Source organism: Oryctolagus cuniculus, chromosome 9 (assembly GCF_964237555.1).
Source record: "Oryctolagus cuniculus chromosome 9, mOryCun1.1, whole genome shotgun sequence".
Lineage (NCBI taxonomy): Eukaryota > Metazoa > Chordata > Mammalia > Lagomorpha > Leporidae > Oryctolagus > Oryctolagus cuniculus.
In genome coordinates, this window is record NC_091440.1 from 102,649,099 (window position 1) to 102,669,937 (window position 20,839).

General features: G+C 59.4%; 3 protein-coding genes across 5 annotated transcripts; 1 reads left to right on the forward strand and 2 right to left on the reverse strand.

Annotated features, from left to right (window-relative positions):
- Nucleotides 1-235: 235 nt before the first annotated feature.
- SPSB2 (splA/ryanodine receptor domain and SOCS box containing 2) lies at nucleotides 236-2,492 on the forward strand. Of its 2 annotated transcripts, none has more exons than XM_002712912.5 (3): nucleotides 236-385; nucleotides 562-1,307; nucleotides 2,127-2,492. In XM_002712912.5, the coding sequence occupies exons 2-3, from the start codon at nucleotides 644-646 to the stop codon at nucleotides 2,252-2,254; spliced, it is 792 nt and encodes a 263-aa protein (XP_002712958.1). In that variant the 5' UTR covers nucleotides 236-385; nucleotides 562-643; the 3' UTR covers nucleotides 2,255-2,492. The 2 variants fall into 2 exon arrangements, with proteins under 2 accessions (XP_002712958.1, XP_017198907.1); XM_017343418.3 differs by having other exon boundaries at nucleotides 283-466.
- A 56-nt stretch (nucleotides 2,493-2,548) lies between these two features.
- Nucleotides 2,549-6,029, reverse strand: TPI1 (triosephosphate isomerase 1). The gene is made up of 7 exons (XM_002712911.4): nucleotides 5,536-6,029; nucleotides 4,342-4,465; nucleotides 4,142-4,226; nucleotides 3,929-4,061; nucleotides 3,553-3,638; nucleotides 3,196-3,283; nucleotides 2,549-3,093 (listed from the first exon to the last, which is right to left on the reverse strand). The coding sequence occupies exons 1-7, from the start codon at nucleotides 5,765-5,767 to the stop codon at nucleotides 2,975-2,977; spliced, it is 867 nt and encodes a 288-aa protein (XP_002712957.1). The 5' UTR covers nucleotides 5,768-6,029; the 3' UTR covers nucleotides 2,549-2,974.
- Nucleotides 6,030-6,485: 456 nt separating this feature from the next.
- USP5 (ubiquitin specific peptidase 5) lies at nucleotides 6,486-20,752 on the reverse strand. 2 transcript variants are annotated; one of them, XM_002712910.5, is made up of 20 exons: nucleotides 20,566-20,752; nucleotides 16,097-16,222; nucleotides 15,825-15,891; nucleotides 15,526-15,659; nucleotides 15,234-15,379; nucleotides 14,870-15,054; nucleotides 13,947-14,041; nucleotides 13,138-13,331; nucleotides 12,411-12,482; nucleotides 12,059-12,146; nucleotides 11,809-11,934; nucleotides 11,187-11,340; nucleotides 10,737-10,911; nucleotides 10,082-10,170; nucleotides 9,352-9,474; nucleotides 8,681-8,824; nucleotides 8,458-8,603; nucleotides 8,085-8,238; nucleotides 7,728-7,812; nucleotides 6,486-7,164 (listed from the first exon to the last, which is right to left on the reverse strand). In XM_002712910.5, the coding sequence occupies exons 1-20, from the start codon at nucleotides 20,674-20,676 to the stop codon at nucleotides 7,071-7,073; spliced, it is 2,508 nt and encodes an 835-aa protein (XP_002712956.3). In that variant the 5' UTR covers nucleotides 20,677-20,752; the 3' UTR covers nucleotides 6,486-7,070. The 2 variants fall into 2 exon arrangements, with proteins under 2 accessions (XP_002712956.3, XP_002712955.3); XM_002712909.5 differs by having other exon boundaries at nucleotides 9,283-9,474.
- Between the last annotated feature and the right edge of the window lie 87 nt (nucleotides 20,753-20,839).

Here is a 20,839-nt window from a genome sequence, read left to right on the forward strand (position 1 = left end):
AGCGGGGGCGGGGGCCTCGGTGGTCCCGGGCAAGAGTGGTTCCCGGAGGTGACCCCAGGTGGGCGTCGCGGAAGGGGCCTCGAGGCCGGGCTTGCCCTCCGCGGTCGTGACCCGCGTGAAGAGCCAACCGCCCGAGAGGGGCCCCCGCGGGGCGGGCTGGGCCGGGCGGCGACGAGAGGGTTAACCGTCCCGGGGAGCCGGGCCGAGGGGCGGGGCCTGAGGCCGGCGCGGCCTGGGGGCGGAGCTGGGGGCGGAAGCGGCCGGCGCGCCCCGGCTCCTCTCGCCCCCGCCCTTCCTGAGACTCGGCGACGTCCTGGGCAGCGAAGCCACGAGAGGTTCCGGGGCGGTAGCCCGGGATCGGGTCGGGCCAACGGGACGGCTCATGGTGAGGCTCGAAGGGGCGACCCAGCACGGACGTGGTGAAGGCAGGGTGACAGGGCAGCGGCGAGGGAGGAGCAGCGGGCCGGTGGGTGGACGTGGGGCAAAGGAGGGGGCGCCTGGGTGAGGAGCCCCCACCATTATTCCGTGCTTACACCGCCTTCTCTCCCAACTCCCCTCCAGGCCAGTCCCGAACCGCAGCTCAGCCTTCCAAAGAGAGACTCCCCTACAGGACCGTGAGAGAGCCCCCCAATTCCTCACCTCCATGGGCCAGACGGCCCTGGCAGGGGGCAGCAGCAGCACCCCTGCCCCACAAGCCCTGTACCCCGACCTCTCTTGTCCCGAGGGCTTGGAGGAGCTACTGTCCGCTCCTCCTCCTGACCTGGGGGTCCAACGGCGCCACGGCTGGAACCCTAAGGACTGCTCTGAGAACATCGTGGTCAAGGAAGGGGGGTTGTGCTTTGAGCGGCGGCCCGTGGCCCAGAGCACTGACGGGGCCCGGGGTAAGAGGGGCTACTCGAGGGGCCTACATGCATGGGAGATCAGCTGGCCCCCGGAGCAGAGGGGCACCCACGCCGTGGTGGGCGTGGCCACGGCCCTTGCCCCGCTGCAGGCCGACCACTATGCGGCGCTGCTGGGCAGCAACAGCGAGTCATGGGGCTGGGACATCGGGCGAGGGAAGCTGTACCATCAGAGCAAGGGGCCCGGGGCCCCCCAGTATCCCGCCGGACTTCAGGGTGAGCAGCTGGAGGTGCCAGAGAGGCTGCTGGTGGTTCTGGACATGGAGAAGGGGACTCTGGGCTACGCTATTGGGGGCACCTACCTGGGGCCAGCCTTCCAAGGACTGAAGGGCAGGACCCTGTATCCGGCAGTAAGCGCCGTCTGGGGCCAGTGCCAGGTCCGCATCCGCTACCTGGGCGAAAGGAGAGGTGAGGCCTGGGGCGGGTGTGGGGAGAGGATCCTGGTACCGGTGGCAGTGGTTTGGGTGGAAACTCCAAAGTAGAACGAGTGGAGGGCCATCATATGACCTGCCTCATCCCTGTTCCGTGCCAAGGAGCAGCTGAGGGTTGTCCGAGCTGTCACCTAATGTAATCTGACAGCAGCACAGGTGAGGCTGAGGCTCTGGAAAGCACCTTGCTCAAGTTCTCGTGGCTAGTAAGGACCTCTCGGGACGAGGAAGGTACTACGAATGTGCCAGCCCCTCCCAGGGTTACCTGGGTGTTGGGCTAGGTGCACTGGTCCAAAAGGACAAGGGTTGGCAGTGCCAGGGCACCCAGGTGTACCTGATTCCCTGGGCTCTGAGCCACATACCTACTTCCTCAAACCCTGAGATGGAGCCACAAGGGCCCTGGGCCCAGCCGATGAGGCAGGACCTTGGGGGGTGGGGCTGCAGGGGAGGAGCCTCTTTGGGAACTGACCCGGGCCGGGGCTGGGCCGTGGCTCTGTGACCACAGCCTTCAGCAGAGGGGGACCTGTCCCCCTGTCCCCCATGGAGAGCCACCATAGAGTGAGGGCCATCCATCCCGCTCCAAGGTCCGTCTGGAATCAAAGCCACCTTGGCCTGTTGCTTAGCTGGAGCTTCCCTCCCAGCTGTGACACAAAACTCCTGGGTGCCTTAGCTCCCTGCCCTTAGCCAAGGTAGGGGCAGGCTCAGAGCAGGAGGGGTGGGGCTGGGGAAGCCCCTGTAGTTGAGGGTGTCTGGCTGATGGCCGCACACCTACTTACCTTCGCTTCCTTCTCTTCCCCAGCGGAGCCACACTCCCTTCTGCACCTGAGCCGCCTGTGTGTGCGCCACACCCTGGGGCATGGCCGGCTCGGCCACGTATCTGCTCTGCCCTTGCCCCCTGCCATGAAGCGCTACCTGCTCTACCAGTGACCCCTGACGACCAGACTGAAGGAGCCTTGCCACCACCCCTGTCCCCCCCCCCCGGGGGGGGGGGTCAGCAGGCACCACAGGCCTAGAGCTGCTTCCAGCCAGTGTGGCCGGGGGAGGGGAGGCTGGACCCCTACCCAACCCAGGCTCTGGGGAGGAAACATATTCAGGGCTGTGGCAGCCTGCTGTGCAAGACATTTTTTTTCAAGGAAATACAACATGGAATGTATTATTATAGAAACCCGTTCATGGTTTTCTTTTTTCTTTTGCAAGGGCAGTGAAGGAGGACGCACCAAGCTCTGTGCTGGGTGTTTATTTCCCTCACACGTGGGTGGCTCACACACAACACACACAGGCATCGGCACCACGGAAGAGGGCAGCGTCCTGGCCTCATGGCGTGGGAGGGGACAGGAGGATGGCCTCTCTCCTGCCCTCACTGGGGATGGAGGGGGCCCGGGAGCAAGCCCCACCCCTCCTGCCTCTCAGCCAAGGAGAAGCCATCTCGGTGACATGTTTAGTTCTAATCACTGTAGTAAGTGGACGAGTGATTGGCCTGGTCCCAACCCTTACAAGGGGAAGATGTAAAGGGCAGAGGAAGGTACAGTTTGGATTAGGCCAAGAGAGGGGGCAGACGACACCATGAGAAGCGTGTGCAGCCTAGGGGCCGTTACTGGGCTACCTGGTTCTTGGCGTAGCAGGGGGGGCAGGGGAGATGGATGGGGCTTATTGTTTGGCATTGATGATGTCCACGAATTCAGGTTTGAGGGAAGCACCTCCCACAAGGAAGCCATCCACGTCAGGCTGGCTTGCCAGTTCCTTGCAGGTTGCTCCAGTCACAGAACCTGGGAGGGGAGCAGAGAGCTTGGTTGGGATCTGCATGTCTAAGCAGGGATCAGTCTAGGCCTGAGCCCACTCCACCCAAGGCTGGAGCCGGCCCCGCTCACCTCCGTAGATGATGCGGGTACTCTGAGCCACAGCGTCAGAGACGTTGGACTTGAGCCACCCTCGGAGCTTCTCATGGACTTCCTGGGCCTGGAACAAGAAGCCAGACTAGGTAACACCCATTCCATTTCCAATGCCTCTTGCTCTAAGGAAAAACATCCCTAGCAGAGTGGAGACAGTTCATGTGGTTTCCAGGCAGGAGCCCTGGGATCTGAGTCAGGGTCCCAGGCCTTCAGTGCTAGGGAGGCCCTGCGACGGAGACCCTGGGCAACTCGATTCTCCTCATCTTTCAAACGAGGGGCTGCCCTGGGTGAATCTAATGCGAGACAGGAGAGGCCAGGGCTCCAGGGCTAGGTTACCTGTTGGGGTGTTGCAGTCTTGCCGGTTCCGATGGCCCACACAGGCTCATAGGCCAGGACAACCTTGCTCCAGTCCTTTACGTTATCTGAGGACAGAGAGCAGAGATGGAGGGAAGGGCGGGCAGGGGGAGCACCCCGCCCAGCGCCCCAGAGTATGCACAGTGATGAGGGTCTACTGCTCCCTGGTGGCTGCTGGAGGACCTCCAGGCAGCACCTAGACTTTCAGGGGGAGGAGCAGAAATGCTAAGGCCCCTGGCAAGGAATCTCTTTTCCTTTCCTGAGCCAGCATGGGGATCAAGTCAGGCCCAGGTATCTCACCCCACCCTCTGTGGCTGTGGCCCCGGACGAGGCTCGGAGGGCCCCTCCCCAGAGGTACCTGCGATGACCTTGGTTTGCTCAAACACGACCTTCTCCGTGATGCCAGCCTCCCTTTCATCCAGCTTCTCCCCGATGCAGGCAATCACACCAAGGCCCTCTGACAGGGCGTGGGCCACTTTCTGCCCAATCAGCTGTCAAGGAAAGACGTGGTGAGGCGTTCCTCATTCCTCCTGGGATAAGGCATCTCTTACCTCTTCTGCTGGCTACTAACCTCATCTGATTCCCCAAAGACATGCCTCCTCTCAGAGTGGCCCAGGACCACCCACGTGGCTCCACAGTCTTTGATCATGCCAGGGCTAAAGAAGACAGAAGGCCACCGGTCAGCAGGGAGCCACACCCTGTGGCTTTGCCCTCAATGAGCAAAGTGAGGGAGTGGTCCCCAGACTCCCCCCCTCTCTGCCTCCACCTCACCTGATCTCCCCAGTGAAGGCCCCGTTAGTCACTTTGTAGCAGTTCTGTGCAGCCACAGCAATCTTGGGATCCAGTTTCTGCCGGGCAAAGTCAATGTAGGCAGTGGGGGGTGCACAAACCACCTCTGAGGACGAGAGGGGGCACAGGATCAGATCAGAGGAAGCCTTCCCTCTGCAGACTCCTGGCCTCCTTGGTTCTGCTTCCCTCCCTCTCCACTCTAGCAAGATGACCTTTGCCCACTTCCCAGCCAGCTAGGCCTGCACCCAACTCCTGCAGCTTTCCAGATGCCCCCGTCGGGCCGCGGCCCTCACCCTGCCCTCTGCTCTTTAACAGCTGTGGCTCCAATTTCCTCAGGCTATTCTGGGCATGGGCACCTCCCAGACTCAGCATTCTCTGGGGCCAGCCCTGCCTCCCTTCTAAAATAGCCCACCCCTACTTTGCCCAGCAAGGCAAGGATTTCTTGGCAAAAGGGAAAGGGTCCAACTCCTCGGGTTTGCACTGGGGTCTTTGGGGAAGAAACCAGGAAGGGATGCCTCTTGGATGAGACCCGTGGTTCCGTGATTCGGGCGGGTGAATGGGCAAGGATGGAGGCTCGCGCTCTGCCCCTGCCGCAGGGCGCTGATGAGCTCACAGCGGCCTTGCGCTTTCCCCCTTCCAGCCTGGGGAAGGCTGTAGGCCAGCTCCTCGCTCCCAAACGGCTCGGGCCCTCCTTTGGAAAGCAGAAGCCGCTCAGGCAGCAGAGGGGAAGGGATCGGAGTGGCTGGGCGCAGAGGCCTCGGCGGGGCGGGGAGGAGTCTCGGGCTACGTGCAGCGGCGCACGGTGCCGGCGCCCAGGAGCAGGGGGCTGGAGGCCCGCGCAAGCCCAGGCCCGACCCCCGCGCGGGGGCTTGCAGCTTCCTTCTCCCTATCGCCCAGAGGCTCAAGCTCCGTTCCTACCCCCCTGAGCCTGGCTGGTGCAGCCCCAGCCCGCGCCCCGGGGCCATCTTCTCTCAGGGACCCGAGGAGTCCTTTGGGGCCCCCGCAGCCCGCGGTCACTGTGAAATGCCCCGCTTCTCCCCTTCTGGCATCGCGGCTGGCGGGCCGCTGTGCCGGGGGCCAAGGCCTGGACACCCAACCGCCCTGGTCCCCAGCCCTGCACCCAGGTCCACGCGGATGCCGGACTCCCCCAGCCCGACCCTTTCTGCGAGGCCTCACCGGTGTCGGCCGGCACCTTGGCTGCGTTCAGGGTGGTGATGAGCTCCCCCAGGTTCTTCTTCCTTCCGTTCATCTTCCAGTTGCCCCCAACGAAGAATTTCCTGGAGGGCGCCATGGCGCTCGGGCCTGCACACTGAAGGTCAGTCCCGCCGTGCGGCCGCGGCTGCGGCCGCTGCCGGCTTATATAGAAAGCCGAGAAGCGGAACTCCGCCTCCTGCCCCGTCCCCGCCATGGCGGACCCGCCCCTGCCTCTCAGCCCGCCCTCCAGCCCGCCTGCTGGCGCAGGGCTCTGACGTCGTCTCCCCTTCTCCTAGCAACATTCTGGGGGCGTCCGGGGGCTTGTTCAGGCGCTTCTGCAGAGATTGCCCGACTTCGGGAGAAAGCGGAACGGAGAACTCCTGCGACCGGGGGGACCCACTGACGACCTCAGCCGCCCAGAGGCCCAGCGGCGGCTCCAACTTGGCCTCGCTCAGACCACATTGCTCAGTGGGGCTGAGAAAAGCGCTGAGGGTGCATCTCCAGCTCTGGGACAGAGAACCCTCTGGCCCCATCAGAGCAGCTCCATCCAGCTCGTCACAGGCGCCCCAGGAGGGCTGCGGAGGCGGGGGGGGGGGGGGGAAGCCCACGCCGCCAAGAGGTGGTTTCGAAGCTGCAGTAGCCCCCACCCGCAGGGGCCCCCCGGCCCCCTCTTGGTTCTAGCTGGCCAAGGCCAGCCAGGGGCTGAGGCCCCAAGCTGAGAACCCGCTGGGCCCTGGGGGCATTTGGGGGCTGCTTGGACCCCCTTCTACGTGGCTGCCAGAAGGGCTCTTCACCCTCCTCTCCCCTTGGCTCTGCACTTGCCCATTCTCCATTTCCCCAGAGCTCTGCGACTAGAGAAAAGCAGAGCTGTCTGTGCAGCACACGGAAGGGCACGCGGCGACGAGCTCCCCCAGCTATCAGACCGGCCACAGTTTAGCCACTGTACTTTTATTCACATCGTGTATTTTGGCATTTTCCACAGAAGGACAGGGAAAAGACAGGATGGAGGACTGAGGCAGGAGGGCAAGGGGGGGTCCCCATGTCCCTCATATCCCTCCTTGCCCAACCGCACAGGGGCAAACACAAAGGGGGAGGGGAGTCACAGGCCCCCACCCCCTGGAAGGGATGCACAAGCTACACCCACACCCACCCACCCACACTCTCACGCACGGACACTCACACGCACGCACACACACAAGACCCTCCCCTCCACACCAGGGGCCTGGGCAGGGTGACACAGAGAAGCAGAGCACTGGATTCAAGGGCCGGGAAGCAACAAAGACTCTGACAGACAGGCGGGCAGCCCCCTCCTGTCCCCTCCCTGCTCTATCCCCCGAGTCTAGAGTGCCCCTCCTCTCGGCTTGGCCATGCTCCTGTGGCCTCCAGCTTTCTTCCAGCTGCTGGGGACAAAAAGAAAAAGGGTACAGAGCAGGGGGGCGCAAGTCCATCCCGCAGCCCCTGTCCCTCATGCCAGGTGGCCAGTCCCCGCCCTCAGCGTAAGGGGTGCGGGCGGGCTCTTAGCTGGCCACTCTCTGGTAGAAGTAGATGTAGCCCAGGTCCTTAGGCGGCTTCTCGGAGGCACACACTTTCTGGTCGTTGTAGATCACCCATCTGGAGGAGTAGGGGAGGCACAGAAAGGGGTGAACACACTGGGCATTCCATGTGGCATCAACTTAAGTCTCAGACACAGCCCTCACCTGGTGGGTCTGGGCAACTGTCTGCCCGGATCCCCAGTCTGCTGTCTGAGGGAGCGCTGTCTCGCAGGGCCACTTCCCCTATTTCGTGTCCTCAGATCCCCGAATCTTCACCACCACCCCCATCCCTTCTGGGGGGCAGGGGGTCAGCAGACCTCCTGTGAAGGGCCGAGGAGTGCTGCAAGCCACCTGGTTACTGACACAACTACTCAGCTTTCCTGCTGCTGTGTGACCACAGACAAGCAAGGGAGTGTGGCCGTATCCCGTTAACACCTGATTTCCAAATGCAGGGGCCAGATTCAGGCCTTGGCTGCAGTTTGCCGATCTCTGCCATAGCAAAGCACTCTTGCAGTCTCTGGGGCGCCTATGTCCCCCTCGGGCAGCGCTTTCCCCTCTCCCACAAACATCCTAAGGACTCCACGGCCCTGCCTCAGCCCCACCGCCACCTCTCCGTTCGAAATGCACACTGCCAGCCCTCACCTGCCTTCCTTCTTGATGTGGCAGACGTAGTGACCACACATGGTGGAGGTGCCCATGTGACTAATGAAGGCAAAGAGCTGATACTCTGGGGAAGGAGAGAGGGGGAGGGCAGAGAGAAAATAGGACAAGGGTCCTTGAGTGGCAGCTCACACTCAGGTCATGAGTTTCAGGGAGTGTGGGGCATGTCCGGGGTCTACGGCCATCTCAACCTTCTAGAAGCCCGCCCCCGGAAGTCCCATCCGTGGGAAGAAGCTTCTGACCCCGACCCGAGGAAGGCAGAGGTGCCTTGGAGTGAGTGATCTGACGTGGCAGAACGGCTGGATTCCACCAGGCTCGTTGTTTCCCAGGGACACTCACTTCCAGGCCCGTCCCGGACTTTAGGTCCCACTGGCACAGACTCAGAGATGGAGTCAGCAGCTGAACGGCCCTCTGAGATGTCCATGGCGGCTTCGGCATCCAGGTCGTCAATGTGACTGAAGATCCAGTCCACAGCCCGCTCTAAACTGTTGTTCTTGGGGAGGAAGGAGGAGTCGCCCTTTCTGACAAGCTCTGGGGCAGGCAGACCAGCAGGGAAAGTGGCAGCTCCTCCACCACAGCCAGCAAAGGGCAGGCGCCCAGCCTGGGCAAACCGCACCTGTGGGCCTTGCTCTCGCTCTTGCTCGGGGGGGTGGAGCCTCATTCCCACCCCCTTGCCCCTGGGCCCCATGTCTGCAGCCAGGGCAGCCCATACCGTGGCCCGCAGGGCTTTCAGGGCCTGGTCCCGGGAAAAGCCCATGGAGACGATGGTGGTCACACAGTCCTCCGGTGGGGGCTCGGCTGCTGCACTTGTGGAGCCAGGCCCACTGGAGCCAGGCAGGATGAGGGGATTTGCAAAATCTGTGGGTGTGAAGGGGTTCAAGTGTTTGGGTGCAAGAGGGAGGCCCTGGCCCACCCTGCTGCCTCCACTTGCCTACCTGGATCGTCCATGTGCGACATGACCCAGTTCATGGCAGCCTCGGCCCCACTGTTGCCCGTGTAGTAGACGGCTTTGCGGCAGGCGTCCATGGGAAAGCCCATTTCCACCAGCTGGATGATGACCGATTCATCCAGCATGGGCGCTGCGGTGGGAAGCCGTGGCTCAGTGACCTGCTCGTCCCGGCCACTTTTGGCTCCTCCTCCCTCCACAGGCCAGCCCCTCGCCCTCCCCCAATCCCCATGCCATGCATTGTTCTCCCATGGACTGGCAGCAGCTCACAGGACCACAGTCACCACACGACATCACGTAGGCCTGGTACCCTGCCCGTCCTCCCAGAACAGGCCCATTTCTGGAGCATGACGCCTGACCCCCCAAACTAAGGAGGTCATTCGGGTGGGAAGCAGTTAGCCAGCACTGCTCCCAGCGACATGGACAATGTGGCTGCGAGCGCTCCAGTTGGCGTGTGCACCACGTGCATCGCCGAGGGCAAAGGGAATTTGACAGGGAGGACAGGAGAAACACAAAGGACAGGGCCAGGGAGCAAGGCAGAGAAGTCCCCCAGCAGCACGGGAGAGACAGGCAGGAAGAAGAGTCACTAACATGTCGGAGAGGAGAGGTGAGGGGAGCAGAAGGAGTCTTCGTCTTCGTTGCCATAGAAACCAAGGCTACCTTTGGGCTCATCCGGCGTGACCAGGGGCGGGGCAATGTCAGGCAGCTCCTCCTCTCCCGGCTGCAGCCCGGCGCCCCTCAGCTGAGAGATGTCCAGCTCCTCTGGCATCTCAATGGACACATCTGCAAGTGCAATGGCAGGAAAAGGGTCACCCCAGAAGTTTTCTGAGGCCCCGGGCAAGCACTTCGCCCCATGTCCTGGGCTGGCTCCGGAACGAGGAGCTGCTTAAGAGAGGTACAAATCCTAAGGGGCTCCACTGTAATAAAAAGAGCAGTGAGTTGGAGGCCTGCACTCCAGCCCCAGACAGACCAGAAGCAGCCATGGCCAGGACAGGAGCTGTCCCCGTTGTGACACAGGAGGACCTGATACCCTGGGGGCCTCAACTTCCTGCTCCAGAAAGAGAGGTAAAGCAGCAGCTCTCCTATTAGCCAGAGACCGGTAACTCAGGAGACCTAACTGTTCCAAGGTCATCAACATGAAAACACCTTAGCAATTACAAAATTAAAAACACAAAAATCAGTTTTGGCTGTAAATCATAACCCTAAAATCGAAGAAGCCTTTTGACATCTTTCGTCAGTGCTTTTCAAACGAGGCACATTCTGACAGCTCTAAGGTAACGTCTTCTCCTTCCAGGGGAAAGCCCGAGAGACACGAGTGCACATGTGCTACGTAAGGTCTCTTCTCTTGCTACCATCCTCTGCTCAGCCTCCCTCACCCCAGCCGCCGTACCCAGTTTCTTGGGCACCCAGTCCAGGCCAAAGGTGAACTTCTTGATCTGGATGACCAGGTAGTCAGGGAATGAGGCGAACCGTGTGGTCCTGGGAAGAGAAAAGGTCCTGGAACCTGAGAAGCCCCAGGGTCCTCCTCTCCTGCAACCCCCACCCTTGGTTCAGCCTCTTAGGAGGAGAAACCCCATCAACCCAGACAACCCCGCCCACCCCTTGGCTCCCCCAGGCAGAATCAGCACCCCTGCTGGAGCTCCTGTTTCATTGGTAGGGCTGCAGAGCTGAATTCCTGGAGCCCAGCACCCGCTCAGATCGCTGGCCCCTGCTGGGTGCCAGCAGCTAGGCAGAAAGGAAGGCCACGGCTGATCTAAGTGCCGGCTCTGCCACCATGGAGGCAGTGGGCGTAGAGGCCGCTCCATTCGGAGACCGCTTAGAAGAGGGATTTGTCAGGCAGGACGAGGTAACGGACAGATGGAGTCACCACTGTGTCCACCCCGACCAGGGCCTCCTGGTTCCCTCGGGGCCAGATTACCAGCCCCAGTGACTTAGCCCTGAAATCTAACCACAGAAGGACGAAAGCCCCAGAACAAGGTGGCTGTATCTTTGGGGACTACCCTGCCATAGGCTCATGACCTGGGGCCCAGAACCAAAGGACTTACTTGACAGCTACCGATTTGGCCTGCAGGGCTGTACTCCAGAAGTCATCCACCTGCTCAGGGGCCCCATAGGCCTCCAGGCAGGAGCTGAAGGGCACCTGGGCCCGAACCAGCTCCGGCAGGGGCATCTTCTCCTCCTCGGCCTGCCGCTTCTTCTCCTCATACTCCACAAGCTCCTCTGCCGAGAGAATTGCTCACTAGACCTCCTCAGCCCTGCTCTGCTGGCTCCGTGGCCCAGGCTCTTTCTGGTCCTCTGCCCTCCCAAAGTCTACCTGCTACACAGGCACATAATCTCGCCCCTGTGTCGCAACACAGCTCTGCTAACAAGTGTGGGCCAACTCGAGCCTGTGGCTGGCGGGGCGGGGCGGGATGGGGCATACGCGGGGCTCCCCAGCGGTCCTCGTAGGCTTTAGCCTCCAAGTGCACCGAGGCCCCGTGGAGACAGCGACGCACCTTTGTTAAGGGCTGCATCCATGGGCACAGGCAGCTGCATGATGTAGTCCACTCGCTGGGTGTACTTCACCTTCTCTGTGGCCAGGCACTTGATCTTTTCCTCCACCAAGAAGCGGAACACTTCATTAGGATTTTCAGAGCTCCGGCAATTCCTCTATGGGAAAGAGGCAGGGTAGAGAGGTCCAGCAGCCAGCGTGGGGAACGGGGCCTAAGAAGTCCACCGGGGAGTTGGGGGAGAGGGGAGTGGAAGGGGACTCCCACGCAGGGCGTGGGGATGCAAGGAAGGTTAGCAGCATTTCCTAATTAACCTTTCCCTCTCCCAGTTCTGGCTCCACCACCGAGCACTGGGGGACTCTGGCGGGACGTACAGGTAGTTTTCCTCATGAGCGGTAAGTCTTCTATCATTGAGTTTGGTGGATCCTTAGATAAAGGGTGAGGATCATGTTTGTTTTTTGACTGTTTGCCCTGGGCGCAGTTACTGCTCACAGGGAGCAAACAGCACGTGCAGACTGCAGGGTCACAGGGTGGGGCTGGGCTGGGGCAGGAACGGGCAGGGGGCGAGGGACCGACCTGAAGGTGCAGAGTGTGTAGAGTGTGCAGAGTGCGCCCTCCCGGCCCCTACCTCCACCATGTTGATGAGGTGCAGGAAGAACTCCTGGGCGTCCTGCTGCCGGTTGGTGGAGAACTCAGGGTGGCCCTTGCCAATGAGGGCCTTAAACATCCGAGGGGCGATACCGTCTTGGACTTCCTAGGGGAGCCAGGCCAGGGACTCAGCTGTGGCCCAGCGGCGGCCACCAAGCAGCCTTCTTTCAACATCTCCCAGTCCCGTTCCCCTATTCTGGAGCTTCAAAGGGACAGGGTGGCTGACTCACCTTTTGTTCTGGCGCCTGCTCCCCATCCCCCGACTCTGGGGCTGGCTTGGAATACTCCCCCGAGAGGAGTCCATGGCCCAGCTTGGCCCTGACAACAGCAAAGGAAATCACTTAGCTTCATCAACCCACAATCCTCGCATCTACCTGTATCTTTTCCTCCCTCCTTAGACGATGCTCTCCACTGTGAAAACCTCAGGTTCCCAGGAACCCAGCTCAGGACAAGAGCAGTTCCAGAAGACATTCTGCCACCCAAAAGCTTATAACCAGCCAGGGGCTGACCAGCTGCCCACCCTGGGTGGTCATAGAGGAGAAAGGCTCTCAGCGCCTCTCTACACAGGGCCTGGCTACGTACACCTGGGTGCTGAAGTCCTGGGTGGGGTCCGTCGGGGCGTTCTGGAAGATCTTCTCCAGCTTATCCACGTACCTGTGAGTCGAGGGAAGCGTGACTGGAGGGGGTTTGGCCTGAGCGCCAAGAAAGAAGGGAGCAGTTGCCTGCCATGTGGACAGCTACTGTGACCGAACCTCTCTTCCCTTCTCAACCAGGTCAGTGTACAGCGTCCTGGAGGGCGCTCTTTCCTGCCTCCTCCCCAGCACAGAGCCAGGGAGGCAGAAGGTGGCCTGAGATCAGGATGAACACAGCTCCTATCCCACTGGACTCCCTGACACGTTCTAAGCTTTCAAATCCAACTAATTCCCAGTCAGACTATAACTCACCTATGCTAGGGATCTGCCTTCCTGTCCCAGGCCCTCCCCACTCCCAAATGCTGCAAGCACTCCCAAGTCCATGTTAGGTGCTCTTCTGACGTCACTGGCCTAAAATAAAGACCACCTGCCAACCCGAGTCCATCAGGAGGCACGGAGAGCCCTGGGATTTGGTGTTCTGCGTCTGGGTAAGAGCCATGTGGTCCTGTGACCTGCTCCCTCCCAGCATACCAGCTGGTGGCACAGGAATGATTTATTCGAGACTGCGATCAGACACAGGGGTACTGAGGGCGGCTGCAGGCGTGCGCCCAGAGCAGAGCTGGGGGTGTTAGGGTACGAAGCCAAGGGGCCAACAGTGGGGAGAGGGCACCACTCACTTCCTCTGGAAGTCGGGGATGCTGAAGAGCACCTGCACCACAGAGTTGAGGTAGCAGCTGTTGCCCAGGTTCCGGATGCCTGTGTAGCCGGGCCCGAACAGGGGCTTCAGTGGTACTCCCGACTCCTGGATCAGCTCCCACTCGCCAATCCGCTGGTTCATGTCTATCTCCAACTCTGTCATCGTCTTGTCCGTCTGCGTGGGAAGGGGCACTTCAGACTGGGTGACCAACAGCCCGGTACTCTCTACGCTGACCTCTGAGTTACAACGGTACTCAGCTGCAGCCTAGGACCTGTGGACTTCTGGACTGACACGGGAGGCATGCTGGGTGTCACTCAGTGTGCGGTCGGGAAGGCCACAGGTAATCGTCTCAGAGGTCTGGTGGCCGTAAGGCCACTACTTGAGTGAAGGAATGAGACGAGTAAGATCCCCTCTACCTGAAGCACTGTCCCCATTCTGAAGTCACCGGCTCCCCCTTCACTGTCACGGCGCATCACTTCCTCAGGGGAAGTCCCTGAGCCCTTAGCTTAGGTCAGGTCTCCCCGCTGTTCACTTCTGCAGGACCCCCTCTTCTCTCCTGGCACTCACTTATCTGCATATGGGACAATGCCTGCTTTTCCTTCTGTAACGTAAGTCTATGGAAGCAAGGACCACCCCTGTCTTATTCAGTATTCCCTGAACGAAGAAATGATGCTAGAAAAGTTTCTCAGAGGAAGCCCCACATATCCTGGGGACCGGGACAAGTGTGCAAGCTCGTCCAACCTGGCTCAGGCTCAGGCTCAGGTGAGGAAGGGGTGAGGGGCGCCTCACCTTCTGCATCTTCAGCATGTCGATGCCGAAGTGTGAGAGGTGCTCGGCCAGGCTGGGGTCCAGGACCATGTCATCTTCGTCATATGAGTACACATCTAGAGCAGGAGGCAGGCAGCGTCAGGGGACACGGCTCAGGACTGGCCTGGCCACCGATCCCGTGCCCTGCGCTGAGGGGCCCTGGTGGGACAGCACAGTCTGTAAGGGTCCCCTCCCGGCCTCCTTCAGTCACAGGCCATTCTGGGACTGGCTGTCAGGGACCATGGGGTGAGGGCTAGAGCTGACTGATTCTGCCCCTAGGATAAGGTACAAGGGAAGAGAGAGCTGCAAGAGTACTCACTAAACAGCTACTGATGGCAGCCTTTAGAAAGAGACAGATTCAGGGGCAGGGAAGTTTCATTAAAGACTTAAACTTCATCTGCAGTATTTCCAGTGCTTATCAAGAAAATGTGTTCACGTATTACTCATGTCAATTATAAAAACAACTGACTCCCTTCCAACCCTCCATCACTCTGCCTTTCAAGTAGATAAAAATAAACAAACATTTTGGGGGGGGGGGGGAAATGGCATCATTGTGAATCCATGGGTTAAGCCACAGCTTGGGAGACCTACATCCCATATCAGACTGCCAAGTTCAAGTCCTGGCTACTCTGCATTTCCAATCCAGCTTCCTGCTAATACACCTGGGAGGCAGCAGATGCTGGCCCAAGGTTCCTGCCATCCACATGGGTGACCTGGATGGAGTTCCCTGCTCCTGGCTTCAGCCTGACCTAGCCTTGGCTGTTGAGGGCACTTGGGGAATGAACCAGTGGGTAGACGATCTCTCTGTGTGTCCCTCTCTCTCTGTCACCCTGCCTTCTTCATAAATCTTTTTTAACAACTGAAGGTGTGAGGGTGGCAGGTGTTGAGGGGCGGGGGAAGAGTACCAGCCCCGTCTGGTGTGATGGTGCCAAGCTTGACAGCTAACGGGTAGCCTGTCTCCCTGTAGTGCTCCACGGCGTGGTTATTGCCCCCACTGCCATCGAAGTAGCGCCGGCCGCAGAGGATGGAGCCATCTGTCAGGTTGAGCCACAGGTTCTCTCTCATGTCACACTTGGAGCATTTCCAGCCACTAGCCCAGGGAGAAGAAAAGGAGCAGAAATGGGGGCTGGGGGTCTATGGAGTGCTACAGATGGGGGGCCCATATTTTGTCCATGTCTCCTTCCCGGTCCTGCTACCCCCTTGTCACATCTGGACGGGTGGCCCCCTTGCCCCTGCTCTGGGAGTTGTGGAGAGGGGGCCGGGCCTCACCAGGGGGGAATACGGGCAGGGTTGTCCAGCTGCTTGAGGTTGAAGGCATGCTTGGACACCTGCCGGACTTCCCCATCCCATGCCTGCACCTCCTGTTTGCGGGAGGCTGAGTCAGCCGACAGCAGGGCCTCCACCGCGCTGGTCACCTGGGGAGAGAGGGTCAGAGACAGTATTCAACACCCGCCCACATGTCCCTCCGCTCCTGGCCTTCAGCTTCGTCATGCTCGGCCCAGACTGCACTACTCCGACCCTCCTGTCCCAGGCTCCTCATGGGCTGGCCAGGCAGTCCTACCCGGTCTCTGACGATGTCAGGCAGCCCCCCCAGCCCATCCCGGGCGATCTCCAGGTAATCGGGCAAAATGACGATCTTCACATCCTCATCGTACTCAAACTTCTCTTCAGTGAGGTCAAAGCCGCCTTCCATACCTGGGGACGGGGAAGAAAAAGGGAGCGAGTAGGGCAACCACGAGCAGTCCATGTCCCTCGTCCAATGCAGCACTGCACCCTGTCCCCTCCAGAGCTGGGGCCACCCGTCAAGCCAATCCTCTGGGGCTCTGAGAGCAGGGAAGACAGCCCCGCAGCGGGGCTCACCGATAGCCAGCCTGGTGGGCTTCTTGCGGGGCGGGTCGCCCGTGCCTGCAGTAGTATCCTCTTCTCTCTGCGGTGAGCACCAGGGGGGGACCGACAGGAGGGATGGAGGGAACGCAGTGGTTAGTTGCAGAACACAGGGAAGCCAAGTTTTAATGATACAGACACAAGTAGGTGAAAGGCAGAGACAGAGCCCGCAGGAGGTCAGATTCCACATGGGCGCCCGTGGGATGTGTCTGGACGCAGCCCGCCCCTGCCCCAGCCTCTGTCGCTACCGGGTGCCGAGTCCGCCGCAGGTGCAGGTAGACTCTCTGGCCTGTCTTGTTGAAGTGTCTTTCCACATACTGCTTCCCGAAGCCCAGGAATGTGTTCATGCAGATGTAGAGGCCGCCCTCAGACTCCTGCAGGGCAAGAAGCAAGGGAGGAAACACAAGGAGGATACAGGCTGGCCTGGGCACGGGGTGGGGGTGGGGATGGGGGATGGAGCCAGAGATTCAGTCCGAACCCGCCGAGTCTCTAGAACAAAGGTTCTGTTCTATGTCACTGGGTGGCTCTTGGTGACTTATTTAGACCTTTCCATGAACTATGTTTTAAATTGGAAATGCAGAGACGAACAGACACACTGATCAATAGACAAAGATTTTCCTTCTGCTGGTTCACTCCCCAAATGTCCATCAACAGCTGGGACTGGGCCGGGTCAAAGCCAGGAGCCTGGAACTCAATCCAGGTTTCTCCACATAGGTAACTGGGACCCTTTTTTTTTTTTTGACAGGCAGAGTGAACAGTGAGAGAGAGGTCTTCCTTTTCCATTGGTTCACCCCACAATGGCCACTGCGGCTGGCGCACCGCGCTGATCCGAAGCCAGGAGCCAGGTGCTTCTCCTGGTCTCCCATGCGGGTGCAGGGCCCAAGCACTTGGGCCATCCTCCACTGCTCTCCCAGGCCACAGCAGAGAGCTGGACTGGAAGAGGAGCAACCGGGACAGAATCCGGCACCCAGACTGGGACCAGAACCCAGAGTGCCAGCGCCACATGCAGAGGATTAGCCTAGTGAGCTGCCGCGCTGGCCAGGACCCAATTCTTGAGCCACCATTTGCTGCTTCTCACAGTACACATGGGCATGAAGCTGAATGGGAAGTGGCGCTGAGGTTGAACCCAGCGTTCTGCTGGCATCCTGGCCACTATACCCAATGCCTGCCCCTTGTCTTTCAGGACATGGGACACAGCGAAGATTCTCCCCATGTCCTCCTGTGACTCTGACAACAAACAACAAGGACACTGGCGTTGAGCAACTCCTATCAGTGACCATCCATCTTCACTCTTGCTCCTTCTTCAAGCTTTGCAGTCTTCTAAACAATCACAGAGGGCCGGTGCTGTGGCTCAGCGGGTTAACCCCCTGGCCTGAAGTGTCGGCATCCCATATGGGCACTGGTTCAAGACCCGGCTACTCCACTTCCAATCCAGCTCTCTGCTATGGCCTGGGAAAGCAGTAAGAAGATGGCCCAAGTCCTTGGGCCCCTGTACCCATGTGGGAGACCTGAAGAAGTTCCTGGCTCCTGGCTTCGGATCGCCGCAGCTCCGGCCATTGCAGCCAATTGGGGAGTGAACCAGCGGGTGGAAGACCTCTCTCTCTCTCTCTCTCTCTCTCTCTCTCTCTGCTTCTCCTCTCTCTGTGTAACTCTGACTTTCAAATAAAATAAAATAAATCTTAAAAAAAAAAATCACAGAAAACTCCTCTCACCTCTTCCCTGGGTCAAGGGATCCACAAAGTAAATGGATCAAACTAGACTTCCAGTGCCAGCGATTACATTTCTGGGAGAGGAAAGACCTTCATATCAGACACTGAACCCAAACCCAGGACTTCCAAGACAAACCCTGCGGCTCACTAGGCTAATCCTCCGCCTTGCGGCGCCAGCACACCGGGTTCTAGTCCCAGTAGGGGTGCCGGATTCTGTCCCGGCTGCCCCTCTTCCAGGCCAGCTCTCTGCTGTGGCCAGGGAGTGCAGTGGAGAATGGCCCAAGTACTTGGGCCCTGCACCCCATGGGAGACCAGGATAAGTACCTGGCTCCTGCCATCGGATCAGCACGGTGCACCGGCCGCGGCAGCCATTGGAGGGTGAACCAACGGCAAAAAGGAAGACCTTTCTCTCTGTCTCTCTCTCACTGTCCACTCTCCTGTCAAAAAAAAAAAAAAAAAAAAAAAAAAGAAAGAAAGAAAGAAAACTTTCCACACTGAAAGGGCAGATTCCAGCCCTGCACAGTACACTTGACTCCTGAGCTGGCCAACAAGGCCAGGCCTTTCCTTTCCCACACTCTCCCAGGGTCCACACTAGGAGTCTTCTCCCTTCTCTGCTCCGGGAGAACAATGCCCTGTTTGGGACTCACAGCTAATCCTGGACCTGGTCTGGCCAGGATACAAAGACTAGCAATCTCCAGCCACCAGCCATCACTCTCTTCACTCCCTTCCCCTCTGACCAGTAAGGCCCCTAGTGAAGTCCCATCAGCCTCCAACCTTCCCTTCCCAGAACAGCCTAACAACACTGCTGAGACAGCTAAGACACATACAGTGCAAGAATCAGGAGACACTGTCCACCCTGAATCACAGCTGAAGGGGGTGGGGGAGAGGGACGGGCCTCCTCCAAAGCTGCACAGGTTTTTTTTTTTTTTTAGATTTATTTATTTGAAAGTCAGAGAGAGGAGAGGCAGAGAGAGAGAGAGAGAGGGCAAATCTTCCATCCACTAGTTCACTCCCCAGATGGCTACAATGGCTAGAGCTGTGCCAACCTGAAGCCAGGAGCTTCTTCCAGGTCTCCCACATGGGTGCAGGGGCTCCAGGACTTGGGCCATCTTCTACTGCTTTCCCAGGCCACAGCAGATAGCTGGATTGGAAGTGGAGCAGCCGGGACTCGAACCAGCACCCATATGAGATGCCGGCACTACAGGCAGTGGCTTTATCCACCATGCCATAGTGCCAGCCCCAACTGCATAGGTCTAACAGTGCCTTTGAAACAAAGTGGTAGAGAAGGTAGAGGAGGGAAATGGAGACAGTGAGAGTGTTCCCTCAGCTCCAAGGCTTTGAACAACAGGCATCCTCTTCCTGGAATAAAAAGCTCAGTGGCCTTGAAAATTTCTCTGCTGCAGTGTTAAAAATAGGGCACTATCTAAGGCCCTGTCTTGGTCCCATAGACTTCTCTGTGCCACTCCCTAGGACAGCCTGGACTGCAATGCTCATGAACAAATAGCGCATTTCACATCAGGGCGGGCGACTAAGCTCGCTCTCTCCCATGATAATCAAACACACCAGAAGTTGTTAGCAAAGCCAGAAGGCCACACTGGAGATCTCCTGACGTGGAATGAGAGGGAAGCGGTCAGGAAATTCTAAAAGCCCTTTTGGGTTATTCAAAATAGTTCCTCAGGAGAGGGAAAGGAGTGAACAGAATTGTAAACAGGGACCCTCTGATTTGTACCTTCTGCCTAATTAAGAAAAGCCTTGTCCCCCTGGAGGACCGTGAGCCCCCTAGAGCAATTATCCTTCTGTTGGAAATAGAAGATGCTGCTTTCACCAAAGGTGGGGAACCTGGAGCCCCGCTCTGGGCAGTCTGCTTTTCCCTCTGCCACAGCCAGACTTCCGAGAGACAGCGCATTGTCTGAAGCTCAGATCAAAGCCCAGCAAGTCCAGCAAACCACAAATCACAGCGATGATCCTGAACTGGGCCTGCCAGGATGCTCAGCACCGGCGATGCACACGTGAAGCCTTTCCACTCTGACTTGCAGTTTTCAAGCCATGGGCTGGTCTGGCTGAACACCCTGGGCAGGGCTCACTAGGACTTGAGGGGAGGGATGGTGAGGGGGGCGGATCCCAGCCAGGCGGCTGCCCACTCCGTTCAGGCCCTGGAGCCTGGTCTCCCTGCCAGGGTGACACAGGAAAGGCAAAACTGCAGGAAGGGGAGGTACCGGGTGGAGCCCACAAAAAGGCGAAGCCCGGTGTGGGTGGTGGCAGCTTTGTCTAACAAGTCCAGTGGGAGTGGGATGGCGAAGGGGCCTTAACATCCTCTAAGAAGCCATCGCTCCAGAAATACTTTAAAGGAGTTCTCTCTGCGAGGAAAGAGCGAGGGGGCTGCGGCCATGGTTCACGTCCAGAGAAACGACTAGAGCTATCCTCTACTCATTCCTCCCCTCCCTACCACCAACGACCCACCTCCCGGCCCCTTGTCCACATTAACCATGGGTGGAGCTCCCTAACTCGGCCCTTCGCAGAACCGGCCTCCTTCACAAATCATGTCCCGACCATGAGCCGCCAGAGAACGCCAGTCTACCAAACCTCAACCCCGGCCCAGAACAGCGGGGAGTCGCCCCCATTCCTCCCACACGAGACTACAAAACCCGGAGCGCCGTGCGCGACGGGCGAGGCCGACTCCAGCTTTCGCAGGGGGGCACTTGGGGGATGTAGTCCGACTGTTGGGTGGAGCCCCTAACTTAGAACGAGAACCAAAGCAGTGAGAGACTACAATGCCCACAGTGCTCTGCGAGCCAGACAGCGTAAAGGGGGAGCGCGGCGGATTCCGGGGACGGTAGTCGCACTACAGCCTCGGCTGATGGAAGGCAACGGCACAGAGGAGCGTGGGAAACTACAAATCCCATGGTGCATCGCATGGAGGCGGTAGCCCAAGCGTTGCAGGCCCCGGCAGAATGACCAGGGCGATGGAAGGAAGTCGTGCTCGCTGTGGGCGTGGGGAATTGGCTTACCGGCGTGTCGAAGGAGAAGGCGCATTCGTCTTTGTGGACCCGGTCTCCCGCCTTAGGGACCCGGATCGTCGGTAATACTGACAGCAGCGCCTCCTCACTCAGCTCCGCCATGACACCGGCAGCAGCTCCTCCACACACAGCGGCTCCCACCGCTCCCTGTACCCCACCCCCTACTCTCCCCGTCCAATGAACGCTGCTCGTTAGGCGCATGCGTTGCAGAGAGGACGCGCGAGAACGGCAGTTGGATGGAGCCTACTAGCGCTCCGCCCCCAGC